The sequence below is a fragment of the Symphalangus syndactylus genome, chromosome 19, assembly GCF_028878055.3.
Source record: "Symphalangus syndactylus isolate Jambi chromosome 19, NHGRI_mSymSyn1-v2.1_pri, whole genome shotgun sequence".
Taxonomy (NCBI): domain Eukaryota; kingdom Metazoa; phylum Chordata; class Mammalia; order Primates; family Hylobatidae; genus Symphalangus; species Symphalangus syndactylus.
Window position 1 is genome coordinate 11,219,059 of NC_072434.2, and position 16,473 is coordinate 11,235,531.

A 16,473-nucleotide genomic window follows, 5' to 3' on the forward strand; every position below is an offset into this window, starting at 1 on the left:
TATTATATTAGCTATATTCTTTTTGCTTAGGATTGCTTTGGCATTTGGGTTCTTTTTGGCTCCACATAAATTTTAGGATTGTTCTTTCTACTTCTGTGAAAAGTGATGTTGGTATTTTGATGGGGATTGCACTGAATCTGTAGATTGCTTGGGTAGTATTGCCATTTTAAAAATAATAATTTTTCCCATCCATGAGCATGAGGTCTCTTTCCATTTGTCTCCTCTTTAATTTCTTTGATTGGTGTTTTATACTTTTCCTTGTAGAGATCTTTCACCTCTTTGGCTCAATTTATTCCTAGGTGTTTTATTTTTTTGTAGCTATTGTAAATGGGATTACCTTCCTGATTTCTCTCTCAGCTAATTCATTATCGATATATAGAACTGCTATTTTTTTTTGTATGTTGATTTTGTATCCTGCAACTTTTAATGAATTTATCAGATCTGAGGTTTTTTTTTTTTTTTTTTTTTGTAGAGTCTTTAAGTTTTTCTAGATATAAGATCATAATATCAGCCAAGGAAAATATGACTTCTTTTCCAATTTGGATACTTTTTACTTCTTTCTCTCGCCTGATTGCTCTGGGTAGAACTTCCAGTACCATGTTGAATAGGAGTGGTGAAAAGTGTGCGTCCTTGTCTTGTTCCAGTTCTCAAGGGAAAGGCTTCCAGCTTTTTTCGATTCAGTGTGGTGTTAACTGTGAGTCTGTCATATACAGACTTTTTTATGTTGAGATATGTTCCTTCTATGCCTAGTTGGTTGAAGAGTTTTTTAATTCGGAGGGGATGCTGAATTTTGTCAAATTATTTTTCTGTATCTACTAAAATGATCATATCGTTTTTGTCCTTCATTCTGTTGATGTGATGTATGTATCATGTTTATTGATTTGTGTATGTTGAACTATTCTTGCATTCCTGGGATAAATCCCACTTGATCATGGTGTATTTTTTTTTTTTAATGTGCTGTTGAATTCAGTTTGCTAGTATTCTGTTGAGGATTTTTGCATCTGTGTCTGTATGTTCTGTACTTTTTTTGTGTGTGTCCTTGTCCTTGTCTGGTTTTGGTATCAGAATAACGCTGGCCTTGTAGAATGAGTTAGGGAGAATTCCCATCCTTTTCAATTTTTGGAATAGTTTGAGGAGAACTGGTGTTAGTTCTTTAAAATTTTGGTAGAATTCAGCAGTGAAGCCATCTGCTCCTGAACTTTTCTTTGTTGGAAGACTTTTTATTATTGCTTTGATCTTGTTACTATTGATTTGATCAGGTTTCCTATTTCTTTCTGATTCAGTCTTGGTAGGTTGTATGTGTCCTGTAATCTATTCATTTCCTCTAGGTTTTCTAGTTAGTGTATAGTTGTACACAACAGTTTCTGATGATCTTTTGTATTTCTGTGTTATCAGTTGTAATGTTTCCTTTTTCATTTCTGATTTTATTTAAGACCATCTTTCTTTTTTTTCTTGGTTAGTCTAGCAAGTACTTTATTAATTTTATCCTTTCTAAAAACCAACCTTTTGTTTTGTTGACCCTTTTTCTTGTTTTTTAAGTCTCTATTTAGTTCTGCTCTGATATTTATTATTTCCCTCTACTAATTTGGGGTTTGGTTTGTTCTTGCTTTTCTATATGCCATGAAAGCTTCTGTCATTCATCTTTATTATTTTTTCTCTATTTTGTCTGACTAGGTTATTTTAAAAGATCTTCAAAACGTCTTCAGGTTCTGGGATTCTTCTGCTTGATCTAGTCTATTGTTGAAGCTTTCAAAGGTATTTTGTATTTCATTCAATGAATTCTGTAGTTCCAGAATTTAGCTCTATTTTATGATACCTATCTCTTTGGTAGATTCCTCATTCATTTCCTTAATTATTTTTTTGTTTCTTTGTATCATCTTTCAGAATTCTCTTGTCTCTCACTGAGCTTCCTTAGTGTCAATATTTTGGATCATTTTTCCAGGATTTTGAGAATTCCTTTTTGATTGGGATTTGTTGCTGAAGAATTACTGTGTTCCTTTGGATGTGTCACATATCCTTGCTTTTTGATTTCTCTGTGTTTTTATGTTGGTATTTGTGCACCTGGTGTAACAGTTGCTTTTTCCAATTTTTTGAATTTGGTTTGTAGTGGAGAACATTTTCCTGAAGATGTATCTATGGTGATGGTTGGAAAGGACACTTGGCTTTGGTTCTGGATGCATGCAGTAGCATAGTCTCTATCATTCCTTTTGGCCACAAAGAGTCATTGGTATCCAGTTTCGTTGGTAGATTAGAGTGTGGCTGTTAGTGCAGACTGGTTAAGTTTTGCCAGAAACTGAAATACCAGGTGGGCCAGTCTTTAGGCCCCAGTGGTGGCAGCAGTGGTCTGAGCCTGTGTGTCCTTTGGCCCCAAGGCAGCATACACTGGCACTGGTGTTAATGGATCCAGGCAGGTAGGTTCTTGGGCCTCCAGATGGCTTACTCAGGTATTGGAAATGGCAGCAGTGGGCCAGGTGAGTGGGCAAGTTCTTGAGCCCCTGGGCAGAGGTGTGAAGTGGTGTGGATGATGATAGCAGTGATGAAAAAATCCCCTGGAACCCAAGTGTTCCATACTAGTGTTGGCGGTGGCTGAGAGAGGTTGGGCAGGCCAGTCCCTAGACCTGCAGATTGCATGTACAGGTTGGTGCCAGCTATGGTGGTAGCAGCAGATTGAGTAGGCCCAACTTTAGACTCTAGGAGGAGTGCTCAGGCACCACTGGTGATGAACTGAACTGGGCAATCCTCAGGCCTTCCAGAGGGTGTGCTTGGGTAGTGGCGGGTATGAAGCCAGGCTGGGTGGAACTGCCCTCAGTGACTGGTGGTGCATGCAGGTGCTGGCTATGGAAGGCAGGGGTGGGGTGATCCCCAGGCTTCCAGTGGAATGCTCAGGTAAGGGGCAGCAGCAGCTATGCTGCAGTACTGACATGGAGAGTTGGGTTGCTTTCCCTGGGAGTACCCATAGGCAGGCAGTTAAGGGACTGAGTTTTGCTTACACCTCTGCCCTGCAGCAGCCCAGAGTGGTGCAGGTTGCAGGCAGTGGAATTTGTCCTTGGGGGGTATGAAAATGTGCAGCTGCCCCTCCACTCAGGAGAATGAGGTCGCTGTGTGTGGTTCCCACTTCAGCCTGGGTGGCAGGGCAGGACACAGTCTGGTGGGGGCTGGGCTCTGAAAATCAGTGTTACAGCTGCTTAGGACTTGAGGGTTTGTAGGACCCAGTATGATATCTCTCTGGAGCAATGCCTTCACGAAGTCTCCAGGCAGCTCCCTATGTTAGTCTCAGGGTCCGTGAGCATCAAGGGGTCTCCCATGGCTATTATTAGGGTTTGCAGTGGGTATTTGGGCTGCTGGGGGTCTCTCACTTACTCTTTCCCTGCATAGGAAGCCTCTCCAGATTCCTAGCTGATCCCAGCCAAACAGGCTGCTTTACTTTTCTCTCCTTCCTTGCTTCTGGAGCTTCTTGTCACTTCTCTGTTGAATCCCAGTGTTCTCTCTTAGATGATGTATTTGAAGTGTAATTATCTATGATCTCACTATCACTGTAATATCTCACTATTTTGGTTCCACTCTGTGAAAGAGGTGAGTACCAGATGCATCTAGTCAGCCATGTTGAAACCATTCATCTAATTAAGCACTTTTTGTCAGGCACTATTCATTCCTTTTAACAGCTTTGGTTGTACAGACTCTCACTTAGGTTCATTTTTCCTCTTTTGTTGGAATTTACTCCGCCTAAAATAGAAACTGTTGTTTGGGGATAAAGTTTACTCCTCCCTTTAAGTTACCACTTTCCTCCTTTTTTTTTTTTTTTTTTTGAGATGGTATCTCGCTCTGTCATCCAGGCTGGAGTGCAGTGGCACAATCCTGGCTCACTGCAACCTCTGTCTCCCAGGTTCAAGGGCTTCTGCTGCCTCAGCCTCTCGAGTAGCTGTGATGACAGCCATGTGCCACCATACCCGGCTAATTTTTTACATTTTTGGTAGAGACAGGGTTTCTCCATCTTGGCCAGGCTGGTCTCGAACTCCTGACCTCAGGTGATCCGCCCACCTCAGCCTCACAAAGTGCTGGGATTACAGGCATGAGCCACCGCGCCCGGCCCACTTTCCTCTTAAACATGCAATTTTTGGAGGAGAGTCAACATCTTTAGCAAATGATTGGCCTGAGATTAAGTTACTGGGTTTTTTTTTTTTTTTTTTTTGTGGTTTTACTCTGAGGACAGCCAAAGTTGCAGCATTAATACCAGGCAGCTAAAATGCAAATTAAAAAATCTGCCATCTTTCAAGCCAGAAGAACCAGGAAAAGGAGACTGGGAGCAACAAGAACAGTCAGAGTGAGGGGATGGGGAAAACCTGGAGACAGCTAGAGAAAGAGAACCCATAATTCCGTGTTTAAACTCAGTCCAAGTCTCTGGCTGACCCCTGTACCATATGGGCAAGAGAAACTGAAAGCAGTTTGCAGCTGAGGCTTAAACTAAAGAAAATAATTGAGGTAAGATCCACTGCCCTCCTGTAGGTGTGACAGTCTTCAATTTGGATCTAAACAAGTGTATTGCCTGTTAAAAAAGGAACACCAACTCTTTTCTAAGCAATATAACAGAATCTAGAATCCAACATACCACTTGCAACGTCCCGAATATAATCTTAAATTACTTGACTTACAAAGAGCCAGGAAGTGAATTATTCTCAAGGGAAAATAAATCAATGGAAGCCAATCCCAAGATAATCCAGATATTGACTTATCAGATAAGGTTGTAAAGGATACATAACCATGTTAAATGAGTTAAAGAAACGTACACTTAGCCTGGGCAACATGGCGAAACCCCATCTCTACAAAAAATACAAAAATTAGCCGGGTGTAGTGGCATGCACCTATAGCCTCAGCTACTTGGGAGGCTGAGGTGGGAGGATCGCTTGAGCCTGGGAGGCAGAGGTTGCAGTATGCAGATTTCGCCACTGCACTCCAAACTGGGTGACAGAGTGAGACCCTGTCTCAAATATCAACAACAACAACAACAAAAAACAAAAAAATGAAGAAAAAAATATACACTTGTAATCAATAAAAAGATGATAAATCTCAGCAGGAAACAAACAAACAAACAAATGAAGGTCAGGCACTGTGGCTCATGCCTGTAATCCCAGCATTTTGGGAGGCCGGGGTTGACAGATCCCTTGGGCCCAGAAGTTCAAGACCGACCATGGGTGAAACCTCATCTCTACAAAAAATACAAAAAGAAATTAGCCAGGCATGGTGGCATGCGCCTATGATCACGCTACTGCCCTCTAACAGGGCAAGACCTTGTCTTAAAAAAAAATAAAAAAATTTTAAAACTGAAAACCAGTATCTGAAATAAAAAAAATTCACTGGATAGGCCTAAGAACAGACTGGAGAAAATAGAGAAAGCGAACTTTAGGACAAATTAATAGAAATCATTCAATTTGAAGAAGAGAGAGAAAAATAGAACTGAACATTAGGCTAAATTAAAGAAGCCGGTCACAGAAGACCACATGTTGTATCATTCCATTTGTATGCATGTGTATAATGGTCAAATCTATAGAGACCAAAATTACTAAGTAGTTGTATAGGGTTGGAAGGAATGGGTGAAAGTACTGCTAATGCGTTCAAGTTTCTTTTTGGGCTGATGAAAAGATTCTAAATTTAGATTGTGGTGATAGCTGCACAACTCAGTGAATAAACTAAAAACCACTAAAACGTGCACTGTAAATGGATTAATTTTATGGCTTGTTCATTTTATCTTAAGTTTAGGATAATTGAAAAAAAGAAAACCTCAAGGATGCATGGGATAATTTAGAAAAGTCAAATAAATGAGTAACTGAAAATATATATATATGAGTAATTAAGGTACCAAAAGAAGCAGGGAGGAGACAGAATATGAATAAATTAGGCAGAAAAAATATTTCTTTCTTTCTTTTTTTTTTTTTTTTTGAGGCAGAGTCTCGCTCTGTTGCCCAGGCTGGAGTGTAGAGTGCAGTGGTGCGATCTCAGCTAACTGTAACCTCCACCTCCCAGGTTCAAGCGATTCTCCTGCCTCAACCTCCTGAGTAGCTGGGATTACAGGTGCCCACCACAACGCCCGGCTAATTTTTGTATTTTTAGTAAAGATGGGGTTTCATCATGTTGGCCTGGCTGGTCTTGAACTCCTGACCTCAGGTGATCTGCCTGCCTCAGCCTCTCAAAGTGCTTGGATTACAGGCCTGAGCCACCATACCTGGCCCAGAAAAAGTATTTCAAGAAATGATAGAAAAATTCCTATTCAGTAGAAAGGAATTTACAAATACAAAAAGCTCAGCAAGCCTCAAACAGGAAAACTGTGAAGGGAACCATGACTAGACATACCACAGTCAAACTGCTAGAAACCAAAGACAGAAAATCCTGAAAGTGGTCAGGAAAAACAGCATATTATATACAGGGAAATGATTTTAACAACCACAGAGTTCTCAATGAAAGCAGAGATGATAGTGGAACAACTTCAGGCAATGAAAGGAAAAAAAGCTGTTGACCCAGAATTTCATATCCAACAAAAATGTCCTTCGAGAATGATGATGAAATAAGGACATTTTCAGGTAAAGAAAAACAAAGGTAAATTATTACCATCAGACTCGCACTATAAGAAATGTTAAATGAAGTTGTTCAAGGAAATGATATCAGAGGAGAGGAAAAAGATGGCATTGCCAGGGAGAAATCATGAGTTCAGGGAGGAAATTGTGGGTTCAGTTTTTTATATGTTGAATCTGAAGTACTTGCAGAAAGGCTAAGGCTAGGAATATAGATCTGGGTCAACACAAGTGGGATGAAAAACAAAACAAAACTGGTACAGATGAAACTGTCCAAGAAGGTATAGGTTGAAAGCAAAAAAAAAGGCTAAACACCAAATCCTGGGGCTTGCTAACACTTCAAGCTAGGTAAAAGCAACTATGAAAGAATAAAGAGAAGGACAGAAGGAGTACCTGAGGGAGTGGGATATCACAGATTCTAAGCAAAGACTTTTACTGAAATTTTATAAAAGACCAAAAGTGTAACATATTATACAAGCAGAAGAAAAGACCTGAAAAGTTTCATGCTTTCTGAAAATTAGATAATAACCTCAGCAAGAGTGATTTCAGGAAGATGGCTAGATGTGGAAAATAGATTAAACCAAATTAAAGGAGACAGAAAATATGAAACAGTAATAACTAAAAGAGAACACAGGGTTAAGATATTTGGGAAAATAGGCCACAGACATTCTTGAGTCTTTCCTAAGGAGAAACAGCCAATAGAGAGGGAGAACTTGAAGATACAGGGTAGTGGGGATACATGTGATGGTGGAAGGTCTTGGGAAGGATCAAGAATGTTTCTCAATTTTAGCTACACATTGGAATCCCTTGAGGAACTTAAAAAAAATAAATGCCTGGCCTATTTGCAAGAGATTCTCATTCAATTAAAACTTGAGAATGAAGAATGAGAAAGAAGGTGTAAATATAGATAAGTCTGTAGGAGAGGAAATAGAAATACATTTATAATCAATTTTAATTATCCACTAAAAGTTCTAATACCTGCACTTTTGCCACACAAAGCACTTATCTGAGCCCAGTTTCTTTGCTTTTAGTTGGTAGATACTTAGGGAAGGCAAATTCCATTAGCATGACTATGTCCAGTTAGGATTATATGTATCCTACCCACGTAGGGTGGAAGGAACTGGACCAAAGATGTTTTCTACCATACTACCTACAAAAACCCCCACAAAACACTAAGTATTTATATGGTCCTCTGATTGATTATAGATAGATCGATTGAGTTAATTAATTTATTTTGAGACTGGGTCTCACTCTATTGCCCAGGCAATACGTGTACGATGGCACAATCATAGCTCCCTAAAGCTGCAAACTCCTGGGCTCAAGCGATCCTCCCACCTCAGCCTCCCAAGTAGCTTGGACTATAGGTGCATACCACTGTACCAAGCTAATTTTTTATTTTCTTGGATATAGGGTCTCACTATGTTACCCAGGCTGGTCTTGAGCTCCTGGCCTCAAGCAATCCTTCTCAGCCTCCCAAGTTGCTGGGATTATAGGCATGAGCTACCATAATGAGCTCAGATTAAAAAAAGTATTCATATTTCACCTTACTTTTTTGTCTACAATATTTTTGTGACCTAAATAGACTAGGTATTTATCTCATAAAATTAGAAAATGAAGGCCAAAGGAGGTAAAAATCACTTTGCCCAGGAGGCCAGAATAAAACAAAGGGCTTCCATGTTTAGTTGCAAAGGTTTGCCCTGCAAGAGGGCTTATGGCTGATGGAGTGAGTGGAGCTATTATCTATCCTGTTTTACCAAAACAAACCACAGGGCTTGGGAGTAGTATCCGATTAGACTAATTTACACTAGAGCACCTATGAACTACTGAAAGTCATGAAAAAATCCACCTGCCCCAATCTCTAACTCAGTGCCTTTTCTTCTACAGCTCATTGTCAGACTGATTCACATGCAGTTGTAAAAATTAAGCAAAAGGACCAAAAGATATGATGTTTTCCACTACTCTTTAGTTAGGTAAATTTTCATTATTTTAAAATTATTTTTACAAACTCAGAGTGAACTGACACAGGAGTGTAGAAAACTACAACACAAGCATACCTAACTACTTAAATATGTTAATAAAGTTATGCAGAAATAAGAAAAATCATGCCATATTTCCCCTTCAAGGTTCCAGTTTCAACTGCAACCACAGTAGATAAAAACTGACTTTCTTAAAAGTCCAAGCCAGGCTGGGCATGGTGGCTCATGACTGTAATCTCAGCACTTTGGGAAGCCAAGGTGGGCAGATCACTTGAGGTTAGGAGTTCGAGACCAACCTGGCCAACATGGCGAAACCCTGTCTCTACTAAAAATACAAAAATTAGCTGGGCGTGGTGGTGCACGCCTGTAATCCCAGTTACTTGGGAGGCTGAGGCATGAGAATTGCTTGAATCTGGGAGGTGGAGGTTGCGGTGCGCCAAGATCACGCCACTGCATTCCAGCCTGGGCAACGGAGTGAGACTTTGTCTCAAAAAACAAACAAACAAAAAACCAGTCCAAACCAGCTTAACCTCCTAAATGGCTCAGGTGAATAAATGAAAACATTTGATTTTTAAAATAGAGTACTTTTTTTTTAGTGATAAAGGAGATTGTAATGTCTGTCACTATTATTCAGGGATTAAAGTCAGATTACTTCAGAGACTCCTTTGAGAGAAATGTTTGTTGGTCCATTTAAAAAAATTTATTTAGTGAGAAACAAATGGAAGGAGAAAACAACAACAAAAAAAACAGAAATGAAGAGCTTATTCAGACACCACTGATAAGTTTTTCCCTAGCTGCTACAGTACTGTGCTGTGTTATATAACTCTTAAATCTTCCTTGTCCATTATAATAATATAAACATAGGAAAATCAATTTTAAGTAATAGTTGAAAACATAATAGAAAATTGGGCCATTTGGCCGGGTGTGGTTGCTCACACCTGTAATCCCAGCACTTTAGGAGGCCAAGGCAGGTGGATCACAAGGTCAGGAGTTCAAGACCAGCCTCGCCAAGATGGTGAAACCCCAGCTCTACTAAAAATACAAAAATTAGCTGGGCGTGGTGGCAGGCTTCTGTAATCCCAGGTACTTGGGAGGCTGAGGCAGAGGATTGCTTGAACCCGGCGGGTGGAGGCTGCAGTGAGCTGAGATCGAGCCTCTCTGCACTTCAGCCTGGGTGACAGAGACTTCGTCTCAAAAAACAAACAAACAAAAAACAAAAAACAGGCCATTTAAACCAAACACATGATAAATTTTTAGGTAGAAAATCATGTTGTTTATCAGCCTTATAGCTCATTTAGATTTTACAAGTAGAGTTAAAGTAACGCTTAGTTTTACAAATAGAGTTAATGAGTGCCCAGTACAAGGTTTTAACTTCAATGAACAATCAAAGTTGAACAATGGTATTGTAGCTGTTTATAAATCTTTACCTTATGTGCAAGATTATAGAAAAACTTATCAAAGACTCTTGACTTTCAGGGACAAGCTAGAGATAATGTCCAGAAGAGTGGGCCTAAAACCAATTTAATTTTATTAAGGTTTTCAGTCATACTAGAATCTTAATCACCTGGCTGGGTGTAGTGGCTCACGCCTGTAATCCTAGCACTTTGGGAGGCTGAGGCAGGTGGACTGCCCGAGCTCAGGAGTTCTAGACCAACCTGGCCAACATGGTGAAACCCCGTCTCTACTAAAAATACAAAATATTAGCTGGGCATGGTGATGCGCGCCTGTGGTCCCAGCTACTCCGGAGGCTGACGCAGGAGAATCACTTGAATCCGGGAGGCAGTGGAGGTAGCAGTGAGCTGAGATGGCGCCACTGCACTCCAGCCTGGGCAACAGAACGAAACTGTCTCCAAAAAAAGAATCTTAATCATCTATGTAGGTGAAGTAGTAACTTTGATAGGGGAAAGGGTAGAAACAATTACAGGTTCTTATCTCCCCACTGCAAAGAAGGTTGAGGAGATGAAAGAAGATAAGCACAAACCTACCTTTCTCAAACTTAGAAAAGGCAACTGACTTGAGGCTGCATTGATGACCTTTGCATGTTCCAATCAGCTCACCAGCTTTTACGTCCCAAAATTTGGCTGTTTGATCACCTGCTGCTGTAACCTTTCAAAAATAAGGTAAGCACAATTTAATAAAGCAATCCCTTATCAGTATTTACCCAGATCCTAATGAAATAAAGTCACTTACAAGTTTAAGTTCACCAGGAACCCAGGCCAGGTCAAAGACGGCATTCCAGTGAGCCATCCATTCTAAACAAAGAAAATGGTAAATGTGAAATGTCTAAATTGTATTCTGTGGTAGTCATATTAATATAAGTTTAAATGCCTGGAAAGCTGTAGTAGTAAAAAGATCAGTAGTTGATCACTAGAGAAATGCAAATCAAAACCACAATGAGATATCATCTCACGCCAGTCAGAATGGCAATTATTTAAAAAGTCAAGAAACAACAGATGCTGGCAAGGCTGCGGAGAGATAGGAACAGTTTTACACTGTTGGTGGGAATGTAAATTAATTCAACCATTGTGGAAGACAGTGTGGTGCTTCCTCAAAGACCTAGAACCAGAAATACCATTTGACCCAGCAATCCCATTACTGGGTATATACCCAAAGGAACATAAATCATTCTATTATAAAGATACATGCATGCATATGTTCACTGCAGCACTATTCACAATAGCAAAGACATGGAATCAACCCAAATGCCCATCAATGATAGACTGGATAAAGAAAATGTGGTACATATACACCATGGAATACAATGTAGCCATAAAAAGGAATGAGATCATGTCCTTTGCAGGGACATGGATGGAGCTGGAAGTCATTATCCTCAGCAAACTAACGCACAAACAGAAAACCAAACACCCTATGTTCTCGCTCATAAGTGGGAGCTGAACAATGAGAACACATGGACACAGGGAGGGGAACAACACACACTGGGGCCTCTTGAGGGGGAACATGGAGAGGGAGAACATCAGGAAAAACAGCTAATGCATACTGGGCTTAATACCTAGGTGATGGGTTGACATGCACAGCAAACCACCATGGCACATGTTTACCTATGTAACAAACCTGCATGTCCTGCACATGTACCCTGGAACTTAAAATAATAAAAATAAAGATGCACACATAAAAAATCAGTAGTCAGCACCCTTCGGCATGAGCAAAGAGAATTTGTGGACTCACGGAAATTACACATTCCCTTAAATACCACATGAGAACTACAATTCCTTTCCATGAGTTCACTAGTAATGTATTCTCTAAAATGGAATCTTTCTGAAATATATTCCAGTTCAAAAATCTTCATGATACTGGCTGGGCACAGTGGCTCACACCTGTAATCCCAGCACTTTGGGAGACTGAGGCAGGCAGATCACTTGAGGCCAGGAGTTAACCAGCCTGGCTAATGTGGTGAAACCCCATCTCTACCAAAAATACAACAACAACAACAAAAACCAAAAACAAAAAGAACTTCATGATGCTCTCTGAATGGAATGTAAAATACTTTAGTTTGACATTCAACATTTTGCATTCTTTAGTCTTTATCTTGGTTGCAAGCCTCGTCTCTCACTGTTCTCGATATCTTATTCCAAACAAATTGGTCACTTCCTATTTTATTATATCCTATGCTTTTCTATCTCTAGACCTTTGCTAATGCTTTTCCCTTCACCTGGAGTGCCCCCTTCCATTTCCACTGGTCTAAATACCATAATCCAACTCAAATGCCCCATCCTTCGTAAATTTTCCTAGCCTTCTTTACTACATGAGAGCTTTCTCTTTGACACCAGTGTATTTTCTTTCTACTTTTACATCATTTATAGTCTTTGTTTTATTTCAGTTATTTCAACACTTGACTTACGGGTTCCAAATTATCAGCTTCTTAAGGTTAGAACTTTGCTTTATACATGAAAAACGCTTCATTAATATAAATATTTTAAAGCAACACTTCTCTAACCACATTAAGTGTTAAAGATTCAACTTTTTGAAGAATTGTTTTTAATCCTAAAAAGTATTTTTCTTAACTTTGAGTAAAGGCATTGTCACAGTTAACAGTTATTGACAGATAGGCAGTCCACCATTCACATCTAACCTGGTCCCTAAAAAGACTTAATCAGAAGTTAATATAATTGGGAATGTGTTATATATACTTCAGATGTTTGTCCCTTCCCATATCTCATGTTACAATTTAATCCCCAAAGGTGGAAGTGGGACCTAATGGGAGGCATTTGGGTCATGGGGGTGGATCCCTCATGAACAGACTAATGCCCTCCCTAAGAGGTGAAAGATGAGTGAGTTCTCACTCTATTAGTTCCCTGGAGAGCTGATTGTTAAAAAAGAGCTTGGTACCACCCCCTTCTCTTGCCATGTGACCTCTGTATTCACGGGCTCCTCTTTGCCTTCTGCCAGGAGTGGGGACAGCCTGAGGCCTTCACCAGACGTCTAATATTCTAGCCAGCAGAATCACGCACCAAGTAAACTTTTTCTTTATAAACTACCCAGTCTCAGTTATTCTTTTATGGCAACACAAGACAGACTAAAACAGAATGTGTTCAAATAATAATATACTTGAGGATTTGTACAGTTCTTTAAATGTTAAAACAAAAATTGTAGACCTAGACTTACCTTTGAAGCACTTCTTTCTGAAACTTTGTGATTCTGTATTATACAATCGAACAAAGCCTTCTTCATTGGCAACTGCTAGTACATGTTCCATATTGGGAGCTAAAGCAGAAATAAAGAATAAAATATATAAAGAGTAACACAAATCTTTTTTTTTTCAGACAGTCTTGCTCTGTCACCCAGGCTGGAGTGCAATGGTGCGATTCGGCTCACTGCAACCTCCACCTCCCGGGTTCAAGTGATTCTCCTGCCTCAGCCTCCCAAGTAGCTGGGATTACAGGCAGGCACCACCACGCCCAGCTAATTTTGTATTTTTACTAGAGATGGGGTTTAACCATGTTGGTCAGGCTGCTCTTGAACTCCTGACCTCAAGTGATCCACCCACCTCAGCCTCCCAAAGTGCTGGGATTACAGGCGTGAGCCACCGCGCCCAGCCACAAAAATTTGTAAGCTTACTCAAAACCACCAAAATTTTCTTCAGATAATCTCTTATTTAGAGAAGGGCTAAATTGAGGGTAGTACTTAAAACAAGAGTGGTACTGGCCAACGGCAAACAAAGGCATATGATGATGTAGGCCGCCAGCAGGCTGAGTCTATTAGTTTTTTTAATCATATTTTTATTTACTTATTTTTAGTACAATCGTGACTACATAATAGTCTTATTAGTTTTTGTTTGTTTTTGAGAGACAGTCTTGCTATGTCACCTAGGCAGGAATGCAGTGGCATGATCTCGGCTCACTGCAACCTCCGCCTCCCAGGTTCAAGTGATTCTCTTGCCTCAGCCTCCCCAGTAGCTGGGACTACAGGCATGCACCACCATGCCCAGCTAATTTTTATAAGGAGTCTATTAGTTTTAAATTTCCTTTTCACAACTTTTTCTTTCCTCTCAAACTATTATGGGTGGAGACAAATACTTCTATTTCTTTCTTCTTTTCTTTTTTTTTTTTTTTTTTTTTTTGGAGATGAAGTCTCACTCTGTCACCCAGGCTGGAATGCAATGGGACGATCTTGGCTCACTGCAACCTCTGCCTCTCAGGTTCAAGTGATTGTCTTGTCTCAGCCTCCCAAGTAGCTGGGATTACAGGGGTGTGCCACCACGCCCAGCTGATTTTTTGCAATTTTAGTAGAGACGGGATTTCACCATGTTGGCCAGGCTGGCCTCGAACTCCTGACCTCAAGTGATCCACCCGCCTTGGCCTCCCAAAGTTCTGGGATTACAAGTGTGAGCCACTGTGCCCAGACCTACCTTGGCCTCCTAAAGTGCTGGGATTTCAGGTGTGAGCCACTGAGCCTGGCTGAAGTACTTCTATTTCTGTTCATATATTCCCCAATGAGTCACAGAAAGATACATTCAACCAGATCAAAGGGTATGTATCTACTGGATAAAACAGTTTTCATAGTAGCTGAACCTTTGCAACCCTTTCCTTATATCGATTTTTTAAAAATGGTGCTAGAATAGTCCTATGCTTTAGAGGAAATATATAGTTATGCTAATGATGTATAGAAATTAAGGAAAGTCTATTTTATAAATCAGAAGACAACAGTTTTTACAAAAACTCTAACATCCACCTAATTTACTTTTCTTTGAAAGGGAAATACTCTAGTATGTTTTCCCTGTAAGTGTGAAATACATCATTTCTGTCCAAGCCTTGCCTAGATAGTAATTCTCTTACCAGAAGAGAAGGTACATCCAAAAGGAGGAACTGGGACTCCTGTTTCTCCATAAGAAGTGTGTTCATCATTACCACTGCACTGATAACCAGTCAGAAGGGATTGTAGAGGGTATTGTGAAGACCATCCTAAAACAAGACAATTCCTTATAGAATTGCAATAGAGCATCACATTTCAGCATTTTTAACAAATTCAGAGGTAAATATTTGTCCTTAAGAAACTTTAGATATTAACATAGATTCACTTACTATTAATATCTATGGAAGACACCATTTCTGTTATTTCATTAAGGAGTCCTAAGGAAAAAATAAAAGAGCACTTCCAACTTCTGGGGATGTATAGTTTGGGCTTACTATCTAAAATGGAGACTCTCACTAGTACATTGAGATTAGAAGAAACAAGAGGCCTTTGCATATTAAGAAAGATCTTCCCCCTTCTCCTACCAAAGAGACAACCACAAAAGCATTCCATTAAAACTGCTATCCCTTTCAATTAAATTCTTATTCCAGAACATCATACAAAATCCAATGGTCAAAGAGCCAAAGAAAATAATATATGTCAATGCAACTACTATAGCCAGTAACATATTCAGCAAATTTACTTCTTTTTTCCTTTAGTGCTGAAATTGTAGGAATCTAAAATGCTAATAGCAACAATTATAGTATCTTAGAGAAATTGTAAAGTGAAGTGTTATGTACCTACCCCTAGAAAACATTAAGTTAGCCTTAGCTAGTGGTAGTGGGTCAGGGAGTCTTTACAGGAGGTCTTGAAAGATGGGTAAATTTTCATTGAATTTAGAACAGAGAACAAGAAACTCAGGGTGGAAGAAAAGTTTATTCTGCTTAGGTCAGAGATCTAATGTGCACTATGCTCCTACATAGTAAAGACATCTTCAGAGATTTGTTTTTATCATACTGATTTGTGATCCAGACATTTTAAATATATAAAATAAACATTCATTCAACAAGTAATTACTGAAAACCAAATGTTCAATAAGCATTGGAGGAAACACTGAGTTTACAATCTATTGAAAGCATCTTAATTAACAAACTCACATTTTAGGGTACTCTGAATTCTCACTTTTCATCAAAAGTACTATGTGGAGAATACATCTTAGCCTGACATAACCTCTGACAAATCTACATTTGGATGTTCAGATATAATCTGAAGGAATCAACAGAAGGGCACCAAAGAAATTTAATCCAAATTTAATCATTAGTTCTGGGGCCATCATGTCATTATTTCAACATCAGATATCATTGTAAAGGAGCTGTTAAAGACCACTAAAAGAATGCAATAGGCCAGGCACAGTCTCTCATGCCTGTAATCCCAGCACTTCGGGAGGCCGAGGCAGGCGGACCACGAGGTCAGGAGATCGAGACCATCCTGGCTAACATGCTGAAACCCCATCTCTACTAAAAATACAAAAAAAAAAAAAAAAAAAAAAATTAGCCAGGCGTGCTGGCAGGCGCCTGTAGTCCCAGCTACTCGGAGGCTAAGGCAGGAGAATGGTGTGAACCCGGGAGGTGGAGCGTGCCGCGAGCCGAGACCTCGCCACTGCACTCCAGCCTGGGCAACAGAGCGATACTCCGTCCCCACCCACCCCACCCCCCAAAAAATGCAATAGTTATGTTGAGGTCACA

The 16,473-nt window shown here is 39.9% G+C and overlaps 1 protein-coding gene across 2 annotated transcripts in view; it reads right to left on the minus strand.

The window, feature by feature from the left end:
- Positions 1-16,473, minus strand: part of DTL (denticleless E3 ubiquitin protein ligase homolog) — a 68,473-nt gene that overhangs the window by 45,801 nt on the left and 6,199 nt on the right. The window contains exons 2-5 of one of the 2 annotated variants that reach the window (XM_055234969.2): positions 14,833-14,958; positions 13,163-13,261; positions 10,730-10,791; positions 10,525-10,645 (exon numbers count right to left, since the gene is read on the minus strand). In XM_055234969.2, coding sequence (XP_055090944.1) covers positions 10,525-10,645; positions 10,730-10,791; positions 13,163-13,261; positions 14,833-14,958 — 408 coding nt within the window. The remainder of the gene's footprint in view (positions 1-10,524; positions 10,646-10,729; positions 10,792-13,162; positions 13,262-14,832; positions 14,959-16,473) is intronic. The other variant, XM_055234970.2, reaches the window with a different exon arrangement.